The following is a 17,174-nucleotide window of genomic DNA, read 5'->3' as shown; positions in this document are numbered from 1 at the left end:
AAGAGTGGTGGATACATTTTAAAACATATATTAGTAAGAACTCATAAACACTAATTATATTAGTAATATAATTAGTGTTTGTGAGTTCTTCCTTTGTGAGGTCTAAGAAGGGTTTCCCTGTAATCTGTGCCTTGTTTGATTAAATGTGTTACGCAGCTTAATGGACACTATACTTTGACCTGTTTTTCAGTTAATTTTTTTTCATTTTGCGTTAGTTTCTCCTTATTCCTCTTATGTTGGTGGGTGTCATAAAAGGAGGATAAAACTACGTGCAGTTGGCACATTTCGAGTCTGCTCTGTCCTCATTGCATTGTTTGTGGGGGCAGTTCCCTGAACATCGGAGACATGTGACCGGGTTCTTGCATCGCATTGATATGTGGTTGAATTGCAGTTGAAACTATGTTGAGTGGACTGGACTTTTCAAACCGTCTTGAGGGAGACCTAGCGGCTCTGCTGGTTATGCAATGGGCTTTGTTGATGGAGATGCCTTGTTTTTCCAGTTCTTCATTTATTTCTTCAGGGTCTCCAGGGGGAGAGAAGGGAATTTATGGAGTGGGTGAATATCAGAATGCATCCCCTCCTCATGCGGACTAGCTTTTTATTTGTAATGTCTCATTTGCATCATATCAGTATCAAATGTCAAGGCCCCTTGAATACAACTTCAACAGCTTTCACATCACTCCAAAATATTTCTATATGTCGTGGCTAGCTCACGAGTGGATTTTCTTTTTGACAGTAAGTGGACGGACCCAGTCACCATTGTATCTTGATTTAATTGGTTGCAATCCTCGCCAAATATTACTCGAGACACAAAAACGAGGTGGCGGTATGAAGGTTTGCAATCCGCCACTAAACACTACATCACTACATCCAAGAGGTACATATTGTACTTTTACTCCACTACATCTCAGACGTAAATATCATACGTTTTACTCCACTACATCTCAGACGTAAATATCATACTTTTTACTCCACTACATCTCAGATGTACATATTGTACTTTTTACTTCTGTGAATAGTTGGTGGAGTGTGTTCAGTATAGTTGGGGGTTACTGCTGCATTGTGCTGGTGGAGGGTGGACGAGAGTGCTGGTGTTTCCTTTAGTGATTTGGTCTCTTGTAGTTTGTGACTCTTCTTCTGTGGTGCTGTAGCTCCCCCTGATGGTGTGACAAGCTGCAGTAAATCTAGCTCACTGAGGGTGATTATTTGGATGGCTTTGGATGTGTTGTCTAGCTGCTTGTGGTGGTACAGACGCAGGTCTTAGGGGGTTGATTGGGTGGTGCTTTTGGTTTTCTGGTGTTTGTAGTTGCTCCTGTCATGTTTTATGCTGTTGTGGTCTTTTTGTTTGTAGTTTTCAAGTTTCCATTGAGTCTTTACTTCATGGTTTCTCTGTTGTAAAGGCTGAGATCCAGATGTTCTTCATCTCATTTGATAGAGGCTTGGTTGCCATTTTGGTTAGTGGCTGGTGTATGATTGTTTTTGTGTGAGTGGAATGGGATAAGATGAAATAAAATATATTTTAAGATAATATAAAAAGTAATAAGTAAGAATATTAAAATAATAATGAAATTAAAATAAATTATTCTAAAACAAGTGCTTGTGGGTGATTGTAAGGGTGTGTCGAGTGTAAGTTGGATGTAAATGAGAATCTGTGTTTCTGAAAAATTATTGAGGAACGTGGGAGAACAGGTAAGTGTATACAAAATGTGCTTTGTGTTCCTGTGAATGTGTCTTGAAGAACAGCAATCTAATTGTAGGTTTTACTACTATAGCCGACTTCCGACCAACAAGTTCAATTTAATTACAGAACAAAACCAAACGTGCTGATGTTGAGAATGTTATCTATCTATGTCATAGTAACCGGTGATTTATTAGACAACGTCTGTTTTCATCCCGAAAAGATAAACTGAACATCTAGCACATGAATAGTCGAGTGAAGACTGGATCGCTGCCATGAGAATGCAAGTTGTGGGCATTCAGGTGAGAAGGCGGATAGGGGGGGGGGAGTGGATCCTATTCCCTCCAGCGTAAATACGGTGTGATGCTATCTTATTGAAACAAGGAACAGATAGAACAAATCAAATACTGAGCAGGGTAAAACAACATGATTGTATAACTGATGTGGCTGATGAGGACACACACTCTCTCTTCATTTTCACCAGAAACAAATTGATGGGAAATCATTAAGTGCGAGCGGGGTCTGCCGCTTATCCATGAGGCTTCATCGGCTCTAGTGACAGATGGAAAGGTCCTTGACATTCAAACCTAATCACACCTTGATGTCACATGAGGCTGTTGAGATCACATGGCAGACATGAGAGTCTCAAGAGTTGCAAGAATTAAGGTGCAAATTGGTGGGAGGACGTCGGCCATCTCAGGTTGTATTGGACAAATGGAAAGGAACTTGTGCGGAAAAGCTTTTTAATTTTAACGTCTCATTTGCATCATATCAGTATGACAGCAAATCACTTTAAAAAATCCATGAGCACAATTGTCAAAGCCCCTTGAATGCAACTCAAACAGCTTTCACATCACTCCAAAATATTTCTATATTTTGTGGCTAGCTCACGAGTGGATTTTCTTTTTGACTGTAAGTGGACGGGCCCAGTCACCATCGTATCTCTTGATTTAATTGGTTACAATCCTCGCCGGATAATACTCGCGACACAGAAGTGAGGTGGCGGTATAAAGGTACATATTGTACTTTATACTCCACTACATGTATGAGGTACATATTGTACTTTTTACTCCACTAAATCTACGAGGTACGTATACTTTTTACTCCCTTGTACTTTTTACTTCACTACATCTCAGACGTAAATATCGTACTTTTTACAATGTGCTCAAGCAGAGTTGTAATCAGCAGCAAAAGACAAACGGGAAGAACACAAGCCAGCGAACAACGACGACACAGGCTCCAAATTCACCAAATAAACCAACTGTATATTCACGTTGTATCCCAATTTCCCCCAAGACTCAGCTGTACCTTTACACAATTCAAAGTTTTCAATTTGTGAATCTTTATTTGATGCTACACTTAAGTTTCCTAAAATTAAAGTTTCTAAAGTGTTTTTGTTGTTGTTTGTATGATTCACAATTAACCATTGAATTTAATCACAAATAAGTGCCAAACTGGACAGCAGATGCAAGATTATTTCCTCATCATCAATATCTACTATTTATTAGTTATCTCTATTTGTATTATATGCATGGCGACATTGGAGAGTAAATTATGGATGCATAAAGGTATCTGTTTCATTTTTTAAAGCAAAACTGGATGATTTTGGAAGTTAAATGTTTGACAAAATGTTAATGTTCCTCTCAGAAAAATATCTTTGAAAACACTTATATGTATTATGGGCTTTGTGATTAATTTTTTATTTTTTATCATCAAAAATGGGAGCTCTTTCTGGGAGTAAAATGTTTCTGTATCATATTTATCATCAAAACGTCGGGAGAATTGATACATGTCTTGTGTTAACTGCCACTATATTTCACTGAAGGCCCCTACGAAGTATAAGTCCTTTAAGAGTAACTGATTTAGTTTCCAGTATCCAATGCCAATCCAAAAGTGTATCACCTTATTATCTGGACATTGTGGCATCACAAGGGGACAGGTAGTGGAGGGGCGCTACATTCACACTCATGATAAGTGCCCACACCACAAAATGGCAGTCGTGGTCGACACTACATCTCCCAGACAGCCTCATCCAGTTCACCCAGCTGCAGGTGCTTAGGGCAGCTAATTGAGACATGGCTGGGAAGCTTAATAAAGAGTAGAGGGTCTCAGTCATCAGTCGCGGCCCAAGTACTGTTCCAATTCAAAAGTCCGCTTCTCGCCAAGAACGGTGAAAATGCCCGGATGTGACTTGATCAGCCCATTTTACCGGGGATGCATCAGAGCAGACTTCAGCGTACTTGAGAGAGCCAATATCCCAGAATGCATTTCGGACCAGCAAACGGGGAACAATGACGGATGAGAAAACTCATAACTGAAAGTTGACATTCTCTGAATACTACCGTTGTCGAGTCACAAAGTCTAATTTTATGATGTTTTCAGGCGAGAAGTTAGTTGTTTAAGCATCAAATCTGTGGTCGCTTTCTCAAGAATCGGCCGACTTAAAAAGATACGCCGACGAGTTGAGGTCCTGCTCGCGGGACCGCTGAGCCCCGCAGCACCGGGCCGTCAGCGCTCTGCTGCCCGCCGAGAGCAGCCTGATCTCGGCTGGACTTTTTGAAATGATCCGCTGGCTCCGATGTCTCCGTATCGATTAAACATGAGTTTTAATTCTGTTTCGAGGATTTAACAAGCAATCATTATTATTTATTCACAGTCACATTAAATCAGTTTGACTGAGGGAAAGGTTAAGATTTATAACTTAAGATTTTAATTTAACTTTTACTTTGAACTACAGCAGTGTCTTATTACTTTTGACCGAATTGTTTGCAATTATATATATATATATATATATATATATATATATATATAATACATATTTATAAACATATAATATATATAATTATATGTATATCTATATAAATATATAAGTATATATAAAACACATTTATAAACATATTATATCTACATTTATATGTATATCTATATAAGTATTTATATAAAATACATATTTATAAATACAAAATATATATAATGAGATGTGTATCTCTCTGTGTGTGTGTTTATTTATATATATATACACACACAATATATATATATACATACAATGATATGTGTATGTCTGTGAAACCAGTACAAAAAGAGCAGGGTTGTCATATTTTGTTTGACTGTAAAAATACTTTACAGTGAAGAATCAGAGTTACTCATGACAACAACAGCTGAGGTGGTGACGTCATCAAGTCAGCTACTGTTCCAATTGCAGAAAGACTGTCCTGCTTTCTCCTGTCTTTGAGAGTCTGGACTCCCAAGTCCAGACTCCAAGTCCAGACTCCAAAAGTTCACAAGTAAGGAGTTGAACAAGCAGGAAGAGAACCGAAACCTACTTGGAGGAAAAGCACACTAAGTTGCCGGTGGGACGGAAAATAAACCTTCACTTTAATTTATATCGCCTGTGTGTGTGTTCTTCCAGCTCTCTTGCACTGCCCAACCCTAGCCGGCCCTAGGGACAACCAGTGACACTACAATATATGTTATCACCAATTATAACGTTGATGATTTGAGTGATACATTTAAAGGACACCAAAAGTACTCTAAATGTATGGTGTCATGAAGCCATGAAAGTGTTAATATCACCATCGGCATTGTTATCTTGTAATCCTCTCCTGTTTATTTTATTACCTAAAACTGCATTAAAGTTTTTTTTATCATTTTGACTCCTGTGACCTTGAGGTTTGATTGACCAACAAAGTTTAAATTGCTACAGGCTCTACATGAATGAACAGCAAAGTAGTGTTTTCATGTCATGATTTAATGTTCGCTCCAAATTCTCCTCTCTCAATGCATGAGATAAATCTGTATGGGCTCAAGTATGAATCGACTGCTCGACTGCTCACCTCCAACTGCCGCTATGACCACATCACCCCGGTCCTACGCAACCTCCACTGGCTCCTGGTCAAATACAGGATTGACTTTAAAATCTTACTCACCACTTACAAAGCCCTAAACAATCTGCCCCCTCCCTACCTTTCAGACCTCCTCCCCCTTCACGCCCCTACCCGTTGCCTCAGGTCTGCCAATTTGAACACTGAAGACCATCAAAACCAAGCGTCGAACCTGGGGTGACAGGGTCTTCTCAGCTGCTGCACCTCCCCTCTGGAACGCCCTCCCCATCCACATCCGCCAGGCTCCCACCCAATCGTCATTTAAGCAAGCCTCAAAACACACCTCTTCAAACTCGCCTTCACCTGCTAACCCCTGCTCCCTACCCTCCACTGCAGGACAAATTCCGTTGCAGCTTCTCCAGTTTTTCTTATTTTATTTTTTGGGATTGTTTGTTTTGTTTGCTCCATTGTCTTTCTATATTTTTGTTTTGTATTGTTCTGTTTTGTCTCTGTCAAGCATCTTTGAGCATCTGGAAAAGCGCTATATAAATAAAATGTATTATTATTATTATTACATAGTAAAAACAATCAAGTAGTATAAATAAGATAACAATAAACAGTAGTAAAACAGTAGTAAAAAAAAGTAGTAAAAACAGTAAGAGAAGAGTACAGTAGCAATTTTAAATTAAATATACAGACGGAATAAGAGTATTTAAAAGTACTTACATGTATTTATATTGCGCCAGTAAAAGTACTTAAATGTATTTATATTGCACCATGTGAGTGCAATTAAAGTGTCCACAGTGAATAAATTGTCCAAGTGTCCAAAAGTGTCAAAGTGTTCATGTTTTAATGAGAGCTCAGTGTGTTGTGCAGCCTGACAGCAGCGGGAAGAAAGGACTTGCGGTACCTCTCCCTCAGACACCGGGGATGAATCAGCTGGTGACTGAAGGAGCTGTGCAGCGCTGCCAGAGTGTCTTGCATGGGGTGGGAGGCGTGGTTCATCAGGGATGAAAGCTTAGCCATCATCCTCCTGTCTCCACTACCTCTACAGTATCCAGAGGACGCCCCAGCACGCTGCTGGCCTTCTTTACCAGCTTGTTTAGTCTCTTCTTGTCAGCTGCCGTAATGCTGCTGCACCAGAATGTATGTATGTACCCAAGTCTAAATGGATGTTACAGCTCTTCAGTGTGTTCAAACATATTTGATTCAGGATAGAGTGGAACAATGTTATTCCTTTCTGATTTGCTAGACAGAGGCAAAAGTAAAAGCATTGCCTTTGTTCCAACACATTCTTTCCACCGTTAAAAAATATTTCTCTGCATGACATTTATTCATTTTCAAGTCTAACTGAATTTATTAAATTAATCACTTTCATGTTATGGAAAGGAGGAAACAAACTTCTGGGGATACATCAACAAATGGGTTGGATGAAGTATGTCACAACGTAGCTAGAATTATAAATAATCCTTTTGAATTGCCCACCAACAGCCTTAAGATGCAGCTCATATACTGTAAGAAGCTGGCACCTTATTAAAGTCAAGACATAAAAGCACAAAATTCTCTCATGACATACAAAGTCAAATATTTTCCTGGGCTCCATCCAGGCTCCAGTAATAGAAGAGCTTAATTTAAACTCCAGCCTTCAAAATGTCTCTATGCAGGCATATAGGTAACATCATAACTATTACTCCCACATGGTCCTGCGGTATACAGTCTCAGCAGCACTGACCTGACCCAGCAGCTCGGGCAGCCCCAGCACTTGTCCCGTGAACACCCCAAAGCAGATGAGGATGGAGTTGAACTGGCCAATGGAACCTCGGATATGTCTCGGCGTAATTTCTCCTAAGTACATGGGGAGGACGCTGAGAGCTATACCTGTCGAAACAACAGCAACATATTGAAATGCTATAAAAAGGACGGAAGACCTATATGTTTAATGTTATGTATAAAAACTCAAGAGGGCAGGCACTGACATGTCTCACTGTACATTATGCCACTCCCCTCTCCACCAAGTAGAACAATAAAACAAGAGAGAGAGAGAGAGAGAGAGAGAGAGAGAGAGAGAGAGAGAGAGAGAGAGAGCTGTCATGCAAGCAGAAAGCATATCTCTGTGTTTCTTTTAACTTGAAAATGTTTGAATTGTCTCGCACTCTTTGTTGTCTTTCGACAGACACACAGAATACCAACGGACTAAACCCCACACTGACAGGATTCAACATCCAGAAAGATTTGAGAAATGCTGGACTGATTTTAATGGTGTTGTGGTCTGTGCATTAGAAATGGTCAGCTTTGGTAGAACATGTAATCCTCAGACTAGAGCTTGCAATATATCGATATCTGATCGATATCATGATGAGACTAGATATTGTCTTAGATTTTGGATATCGTAACACTGTAATATGGCCCATGTGTTGTCTTTTCCTGGTTTTAAAAGGTTTTAAATACAGTAGATGTAACTTTCTGAACTTTAAATGCCTTTACCCACTTGGTCATTATATCTAAATTAGTGATATATGCAATATATTTTGTAAAAGCATCCATGGCCAAGCCGACAATATTGTTGTAAAATCAATATTGAGATATTTAGGCAAAAATATTGTAATATTTGATTTTCTCTGCATTGCCCAGCCCTCGCCCACATTGATTTCCACGGCTTTGAAATTGTGATCAAGTATATTTCTTTAGGTAAGACACTTGGAGTCTGAGCCCCTTGACATTGAGACCTCAGACATATTGAGGATGTAGGTACTGTAGCACTTGGTTGGTGTGTCAGGAGTCAAATGCTTATCAAGACCAGCAAAATAAGTCTCTCACTTACACATGACCATTTTTTACCAGCAGCAGGTTTAATTCAAGCCGCTGTCTGGCTATGTTTTGGTAGCCACAATTTGATCTCCCGGAAACTTGTTTCTGCAGGTCACGTAACTCACAATCACAAGGATGAATGAGCACTGTTGAGCTCTTCCTCCATGATTGGAGACATTTGCTCAGAAGGGAAAGTTAGATCTGTAATCAAAGTCTCGCTGGCAGCTCACTGATCACCAGTGCACTTAGGGCTGTCACGTAACACACCCTTGATATCTGCCAAGTCCTATAGATATGTCTTTTCCTTCGGGTGGCGTTCTACCACACGCCTGTATTCATCTTCATGATTTGCCTCTTTCACATTTATGTTCCACATGAACAAAGCCACGTTTTTTGATTTCATTTGAAGCTGCCTAGTTGACAGTGATTCTCAGAGGAGGTGTTCAGGTACACGTAAAATATGTTTGTATGTTTGGAGGCTGCTCGATCTGTTCAGCTGTGACCTGAAGTTTAAAGTTAGTTAAGTTGTATGGTAAAGATGCATATCTGCATTTTGGGAACTTTGATGTATTGCATTCTCAGGAGCCCAATTACACCCACACAGTTAAAGTTTTTTTGTGCAACGTTGATAATAAAACCATCCAGTATTCTGCCATGCTCTGTACTTGTTTTACATTATAAAATTGTTGCCATTAATGAATGAAACACTTACCACAGTCAACCCCGATTATGAGCCGACCGATGATGAGCATCTCAAAAGATTGGGCCCTTTCCCCCAGGGTCAGCAGCAGAGCAGCCATTAGAGCGAAGCTGTTATTCACCAGCAAGGTTCCCTTTCTAATGTCAAAAAGAGAGAGAAACAACACATATATAGGTACGAGTTAAAAGTATCATACACAATGTACAAAGATTATTTATTCACATATTAGTCAAAATGAGCACACTCATTTTGACTAATATAATATTATAATATAATATATTATAATGTAATATCTAAATAGCAGAACCAATCACAGCTAGTTAATCTAAATAAAAATAAGAAACATGTTTGTAATAATTACTATAATAATAAACTGTATTTATGTAGCACCACAGATAAAAACAAAAACAAATATAAACAACACAGGGATCATGAAAAAACAGGGGAAGTTAAAAATGTGAAATGGCAACATTAAATACTCATAAATACTTTCCTAATAAATAAGGCATTAAGAGAGGACATTTCAACAAAGTGTTTTGGAGCAAAACAAATAGCCTTTACAAAAATAGAGGATAACAAAAGGAGACCTAAAGGCCAGTTTGTATCTGAGCCTCTTCTTCTTCTCATGAGACTCAAACTCATGGTGCATTAATGCAACCTACATGTTCCCAGCATCATCATGGTTGCTCACTTACCTTAACGTAGTATTTATTTTAACCCAAACAATGATCTTTCCCTCACCCTGAGATATAATAAGACGCTTATTAAGATTGAAGATATATGGGTTTTGAGAAAACACAATTATAATTGTAATTCATAGAGACAAACATTTGATTGAAATGTGTGTGTATGTACCGCACAGATGTGCTTTTAGAACCTCTCGTTAACAGCACCAGCCCTTGATCCCTTTCCTTTTCTTTTGTTTCCTCTCAGTTCTGCTGGTTGAAATTCTGGTGAGGAACCAGCAAGAATTGCCAAACAACTTCATGATTAAATAGTCAGTGGAGAGACTAAAAACAAGCTGTTGTGATTGGGATGTTGTGCTTTTGTACATTGTGACCAGCGTCCCCTTTACTCAGAAAAAAATAAAGTCTGACAGCATGATCACAGATCACAGCATAAGGCAGAGGAGATATCAACTGCGTCCAAGCAGTTGCAAATAGACAAACAATCAGGAGAATCGACACCTGAACATGAACCTGAACCAATCATCGCACGACTGTTACTTCTGTGTTACTTCCGTGTTACTTGAACGAGACTTGATGAGAAGTGCAAGTGAGTCGACGAACCTTCCCAGCACTTTGATGATTACAGAGACGGACAGCGCTCCAAGAAGGCCTCCGATGGCAAAGATGGACACCGTGACGGACCAGAGGAGGGTGGCCGTCTCCACTGCAAGAGGCTCACCGTATCTCTCGATCCATGTCTTGTTGTAGAAAGCTTTAATGTACTGCAATACAAAAGAGACATGGGAGAAAGACAACTTTTAAATGAATGGCAACTCATAAAACATAAGACGCTGCCATCATGCAATACAGAATGTGTATATATTAAGTGTTTAATACGGAAAAAAGGCTTGGGGAAATGATCGAAACCAATCTAAATCCTTTGCCGTTTTAAATATATATATATATATATATATATATATATATATATATATATATATATATATATATATATATATATATATATATATATACACACACACACATTTTTAAATGAATATCTTATCTTATCTGACGAGCACATTTCCAACTTTAGTTCACAAGTGTACAAAAACAGACTTATTAAATATGTCTGTTTTAATTTTTCAATGTACTGGTAATACACTATAATATACAGAGTTATCCCCTGAATAAAAGGATATATTATGTGAAAACTATATTAAATGCTGTTATCTACCAAACCCACCGCGGCCAGGGTTCCAACCTGTGGCCCATCTCCCCCTCTCTCACTCAGATGGACAGACGGGCAGCTATCTACATCTATATATCTAGATATAGATATATACAATAAAGTAAAACATTATTCAAAAACATATTCTAATACGCAATGCAATGCAAAAATGTTGACCCTCCCTCCTGTCCTCTCCCTCATTCAGCTCCTCTGTGTTTACCCGTCAGCCCCTCCCTGACTCCTGTTGAACTGTTTATTTGGTTCAATGGACATTCTCCACAAAAATAGCCAAAAATATTGTCCACATCCAAGTACTCTCTTTCATATGTAATGTACAATCGTGCACATGAGAGGGCAAACTGAGTGACGGCATACAACACAAAAGGACGTTAATCTTGCGTTTCACATTTGAGACCCATGCCATTTATTGTTTGGCAGCTCAGGGCCATGAAAAGAAAATCGCATCAATCATCATACCACCAAAGCAGATTCAAACAGGTTCCTTGTAAACATAAAAGGTTGATGCAACTTCTGAAAGTGCCGTCATAATTTATTTTATTGGTATGAAACGAAGAGGCTACAACAGGTTACATTTTCACTAAACCCTTCTCTCTATTTGGAAAAAGATCAATATTACAAACTTTGTCAGCGTGCAAATCAACAAGCTCAGTCAGTTAAGAGCTCAGCCAACAGCCTCCACATTTTTTGGGTTTTACATTGTGACATGGATTATTGATGCCGCATTAAAATCTAAATCAGAAAACAATGCATTAGGAAAAATAGAATAGGTGCTCTGCATTTATTTTCTATTTGAATATTGAAATATATTGCTCATGCCAAAATAATCTGATATGCAGACCTTATTATCATTACATGAGCTGCCCTCAACACTGAAAAGTCAGAATAATCGTGCTTTTAACGCATGTTGATTTGTTTTTATGTCAGCATTTTAAATTTTCCATAAGTTTGGTCTCATTTATTGTGTGCTTTTCAAGCTGCTTCCTGTTTTGGTGTGTTTTAGATGGCGCATTTGGGCCAACAGTACAAAGAGAGGACAGGCCGGGTCATAAGAGCATGTTTGTCTTGCTGCAAATGTTTTTGAATGCTACTTAGTGCCAAGTATCAGTTTAAGCCACATTTTAGATTAAATGAGTTTGAATGTGAGGAACTTTTCTTTCCTTTGATCCCTCTTCACCGCTGTCACAACAATACTTTTCTTGTATGAAGTTTTTGGCACATGTGAAAAGGCTAATTAGAGACTTGGTTAAAGCAAAGGCATGTGGCAGGGTAAATCAGGCTTAGTCCCTGATAATATAAATCGTTATATTCTGTAGATATTCCTCATTTCATTATTCTTATGTCTATTAGAGTTCAGGTATGTGGTGAGGTCAGTTTAACAAATACTTTCTGTGAGAAGTTTCTTTGAGAACAGTCTGGTTGTCTGTTCCTGAAGGTTCCACGCTTTGCACCACAACACTCACACCTGTTTATCAGTATATTGACATTAGAGACGCAGACTGGTCATTGCACGTTCCAGCCTTGTGAGAAAAGATGAGAACATGATTCTCCTCCTCTTAGACAAGTTAGAGCCAATAGAAATGTTAGATGTTCATGACGGAAAACCGTATATTAAAAGAACCGAACTTCCGGCTGTTTGTGGTGTTGTTTTTGGACGGTCAACCTGTGTGTTGACTGGACGACTCCCTGCTATCGCGATTGCAGCATTTGTTACTCTACTTGTGATCAAGGAAAATAAATTCAGAGAACGAGACAAGTTGTTTGACTAAGTTCTTCCGGACACTACACCAGGCATCCAATAATTAGTACGCATTAACATCCCCTACCCAGCTACAGAAATCAGATTTCACAAACACGGTTCAAAAGAAAGTAACTGCATGAAGCCATCACCTGCAATCCCCACGACCTTCCCACTGATTTGGAGTGGAGTTTAAAATGAGGAATATGTGAATAGCAAGTGTTTGCTTTCACCCCGAGAAAAGACGCTTTCAACGCTAAAAAGAGTACCGTAGATGTTTGCCGTCTGATCACATATTTAATGTCTAAGATCTATCATATAGGCTTTTATGGCCATGCTTTTTTTAACAGTTCTTTTAATATTCCTTTACAAATCGCAGCTTCACAGAATTCTCAGATTGGCTCGTCGTTGGAGGAAAAGTGCATTAGGAAAACTGAATGCAGGTTTATAATTGATTGTGTGATTTTAGTGGATTTTTATTAAACTGGTTGATTCAACTGTTTGGCAAATGGAACATAGATAGTTTATTGTTTAGTGTGTTCTGTATGTAATGCTATATCATTGTATTACATTTTAGTATTCTGGTGAACCTCTCTACTCGAGTCAAGTTTATTTCTATCGCCCAATATCACAAATCTGCCTCTGTCCTTAAACCCTCACTTCAGATACATGGGGAAAACTCCTCCAAAAAAAAAAAAATCTTTAAAAAAAAGGTCAAAAATAGAAGAAACCTCAGAAAGAGCAACTGAGGAAGGACCCTGTGCCTGGATGGACGGACATGCAGATGAACTCCAGATAAATGAGAGCATAGCCTGCAGTCGGTTATTTACATTTCAGCATAATTAAGACAAAAACATTTCCAGATCTTTTTTGCAAGCTCAGCATGGAGTTAGATATTAGATATTAATGCATTGTGAAGCTTGAACCGCCCATTAGCAGGTTGGTCATTCATCTCCAGTGAAGCACGTTGGTTCTGCTACACCAGGTCCTACTGAAAGGAAATGGATGTATTTATTTTTGTAAACAAGAGCCCATCATCGGCCCCTTTCAGAAATAATAAAAAGTTAGAGTCAAAAGAGAAGAGACACTCTAGCGAGGGCACTTGAGACTAGTTTTCTCAGTATTAGCACAGAGGTACTAGTGATGCGCCGGTTCTGACCAGGTTCTGACCAGGGTTAGGATTTCAGTAGTGGGCGTGTCTAGCAAACCTGTATTTTTCGATCATTCACCTTTAGTTGGTGATGATGGTGTGCAACATAGCCTTGCTGGACTGATCCTGAAGCTCACACAATTACCAATCAGAATCCTAGGTCAGATCTTCCAGGTTTCTGCTCTCTCCCTTTCATCCTCTTATGAACCCCACTGCTCTGTGACTGAATTACACTCTCAGGGTTTCAGTGAAGGAATGCTGTCATATAAAACATATTGAAAATGCCCCCTTCCAATTTAGCTAAAGACACATAATTGTCTTCCCGCCTGATGTCTTTCCTCCAGGAGGCCCTGTACTAACATGGTCTATCTATGCCAGGGGCAGTGTTGGGGTAGTTACACAGAAAAAGTAACTAGTTGCAAGTTACTAGTTACTTCTGAAAATTGTAACTAGATTACTTTACTAGTTACTGCATTTGAAAAGTAACTTCACTACTAGTTACTTTACTTTCCATTTTTTTAAGCAAATGTCCAAATTAACCGCAAAGATACATTGACAAACATCATGGCCCTTTCATCACTTTATTTTCAATAAAGGGCATCTCCTAGCCTTTCCACATAGTGTATTGTAAACATGTAAAACAAATGGCACATAAAACTCAGCCATTAACTTGAACGAACATTAACCCTGTTCACACTGTCTGACCAAAGAAATATGCCTCACTTTAAAATCCAAACAACAGGAAACAAGAGGCTATGTATGGTGGGGACATTCAGGTCAATAAAGTACAATGATACGTGCTTGTTGACGCTAACTAATGTTGATGTTACGTGTGGAAAATATAAACATGTCGGGTGTAAGAGCGCGTTCTCGATGCTTTAACAGTTGTAATACTGCAATTCACCAGTAAAGTGATTCCGTTCATACCAGACGTGTCTTGTCCTCATTAGAAGCTCCACGTCATTACAGACAGGTGCACTTGATGGTATTGGAGTGTTGTATTGCTTTGCAATATCCTTAATCCTAGGGAACCTGGATAGAACCTCCCAGTTGGATCCAGGCACTCCGTCTCCGTCTCCTCCATTCCCCGCTTCCCTCCTTCTACGCACCAGCAGCTACGTCACTCAAATCACTCAGATCGAGTTCTGTGATAGACTGTTCATGCAGGAAGTGTCGTGTGACTCGCGCGCCACTAAAAGATAACTTTTTGGACTGGTAAAAATGGCTTGAGTAACGTAGGAACGCGCGTTACTGAGGTCTAGTTAAGTAGTGTAGTTACCAATATTTTGAGTGTATGCAGTGGTTCAACTGATCTGGCTGCAGGACCCACCATCACCCTGAATGACAAGCCGTGACCAAAGCGAGGAACATTTTCAACTTCTCAATTTGATTTAATGAAAATATGGCACCGTTTGAACCTGAGATAGTATCACAGTATGCCAAACACAGAAATATTCCCTTTCACACTCAATTAAAAAACCAAAAGTGCTTCTTAAGGATACAAGGTAATACAACACACATAATAATGTTATAACTTCAGCCTTTTTGAACATAACAAAAAAAAGGTGGGGAATGAAGCAAACTATCACAAATAGTCCGATGTGTAAACTCACGTAAGTAAAGTGTGTTGTGAACGCAGCATTGAGGAGTGTGTGAATATTCAATTCAATTCAGTTTATTTTATATAGCCCAAAATCACAAATTAAAATGTGCAATCTGTACAAATAACATCCTGTCCTGGGACCTCACATTCAGATCAGGAAAAACTCCCCAAATAAAGATAGTAAAAACCATTTCACAGGGAAAACAGGAAGAACCCTTCAGGAGAGCAACAGAGGAGGATCCCTCTCCCCGGATGGACAGAAGCAATATATGTCATGTGACCAGAATGAACAACAACAGAGTTACAACACATTACATCAATATGACTGAAATTGAATAAATTGCACTCTGCCGCATTAAAAAATCCCTTCAAAATAAAAGCACAGGATTTTTTTTTTTCTTTTTCCCATGTAAAATGACTGTCCTGACGGACTGAAAACGGGTCCGCGAATGACTGAAAACGGGTCCGCGATTTTATGGCTTTCAAGCCGTCGCGCCTTGAGTTCGACACCAGTGGTCAAGTATTTGCAAAATCAATAAAAAGATTAAAAATTTTTTAAAAAAACCCACAAACTTCGATATGAACGCAAGAGCCGCATGAAACCAGGCAAAGAGCCGCATGCGGCTCGGGAGCCGCGGGTTGGCCAGGCCTGATCTATGCAGTAAACACATTCACTTTACATTCCCTCTTCTCCAACCTGAGACTAAAGATAGGATCACAAGAGATGTTGTAATGAATCAAAACGCAAACACAAAAAAATATCTTTTTTTAAATTTATAATAACAAAATGTTACAAGCACTGAGCTATATCATAGAATATGAACAGGCTATCTCCGATTGAGCGGTCGACCATTTAATCTAAACTTTAATCTAAACTTTTTGTTTCAGAACAGGCTTCTGTTGAATGTGTCTTTAAAAAACGGGAGAAACTATGAAACCTTTAACCCAGCAGGACCCCTCCCTCCATACATATCGTGTGTCACACTGTGTGGTAGGCAAACAGAAGATTTTGTTTTTCCCCAAGAAATAGACATCACAGACTCTACAGCATTGAATGCACTTTGCAATGGGGTTTAGTGCTGGTTTTTGTGCTGTGAAGCACAGTTGAAATGAATGTTTATTGATTTTCTTGCAGTGTTAACAAACGGAGAGACATCAATGGTGCGGTTTGACTCACCAGAGCAGGAGCGTTGACCACAGAGAGGTTGTAGCCGTAAATGAAAGACGACCCCAGGGCACCGAAGAAGGCTGCGCTCAAGAGACATCCTGTGACTGGCTGCTAAAGAGGGAGCACACACAACACACAGGGTCATGATAAACAAATAGCCAAGAACAGGCGGCAGTCACATAGTTGTTGATTGAAGTCGGACCAAAATTGCAGAAATTCAACAGAGGATATTTACAGGCCCAGGTATCGAAGCTGGGTTATTCCCTTCATTTTGCCCTCGAGTGTGTCACTGATTACCCAACATGCATGCTGTGTTTGACATAGGGTGACATGTTTGGAGAGCAAGAACTGAACTAAATGGACAGTATGCTGTAGTTGTCATTAAAAATAAATGATAGTGAATGATAGCGCCGAGAAATAGGTCTATTATTGGATTGTAAGGATGCTTTGAATAGTGCCGGTACAAAAAATGAATAACAAGACTAAAATTATAAAAGTCACACAATAAGTTAATTAAAGCTCATAATTCTAAAGAGCCGGACAGAACAAAAACCATCAAGAATATATTGCTACACAGACAAAACAGGAAAAGCT

General features: G+C 39.1%; 1 protein-coding gene across 1 annotated transcript in view; it reads right to left on the bottom strand.

Annotated features, from left to right (window-relative positions):
* slc2a9l2 (solute carrier family 2 member 9, like 2) overlaps positions 1–16,912 on the bottom strand; it is a gene marked incomplete at both ends in the record, with an annotated part of 85,823 nt that extends 68,911 nt beyond the window's left edge. The window contains 5 exons of the mRNA XM_079218757.1: positions 7,232–7,377; positions 9,020–9,144; positions 10,297–10,457; positions 16,590–16,691; positions 16,883–16,912. Of these exons, the coding sequence (XP_079074883.1) occupies positions 7,232–7,377; positions 9,020–9,144; positions 10,297–10,457; positions 16,590–16,691; positions 16,883–16,912 (564 nt within the window). The remainder of the gene's footprint in view (positions 1–7,231; positions 7,378–9,019; positions 9,145–10,296; positions 10,458–16,589; positions 16,692–16,882) is intronic.
* Positions 16,913–17,174: the final 262 nt, after the last annotated feature.

Source organism: Taurulus bubalis (assembly GCF_910589615.1).
Source record: "Taurulus bubalis genome assembly, chromosome: 5".
Classification (NCBI taxonomy): Eukaryota; Metazoa; Chordata; class Actinopteri; order Perciformes; family Cottidae; genus Taurulus; species Taurulus bubalis.
The sequence above is the reverse complement of the archived record's forward strand: the minus strand, read 5'-3'. Positions and strand labels throughout refer to the sequence as shown.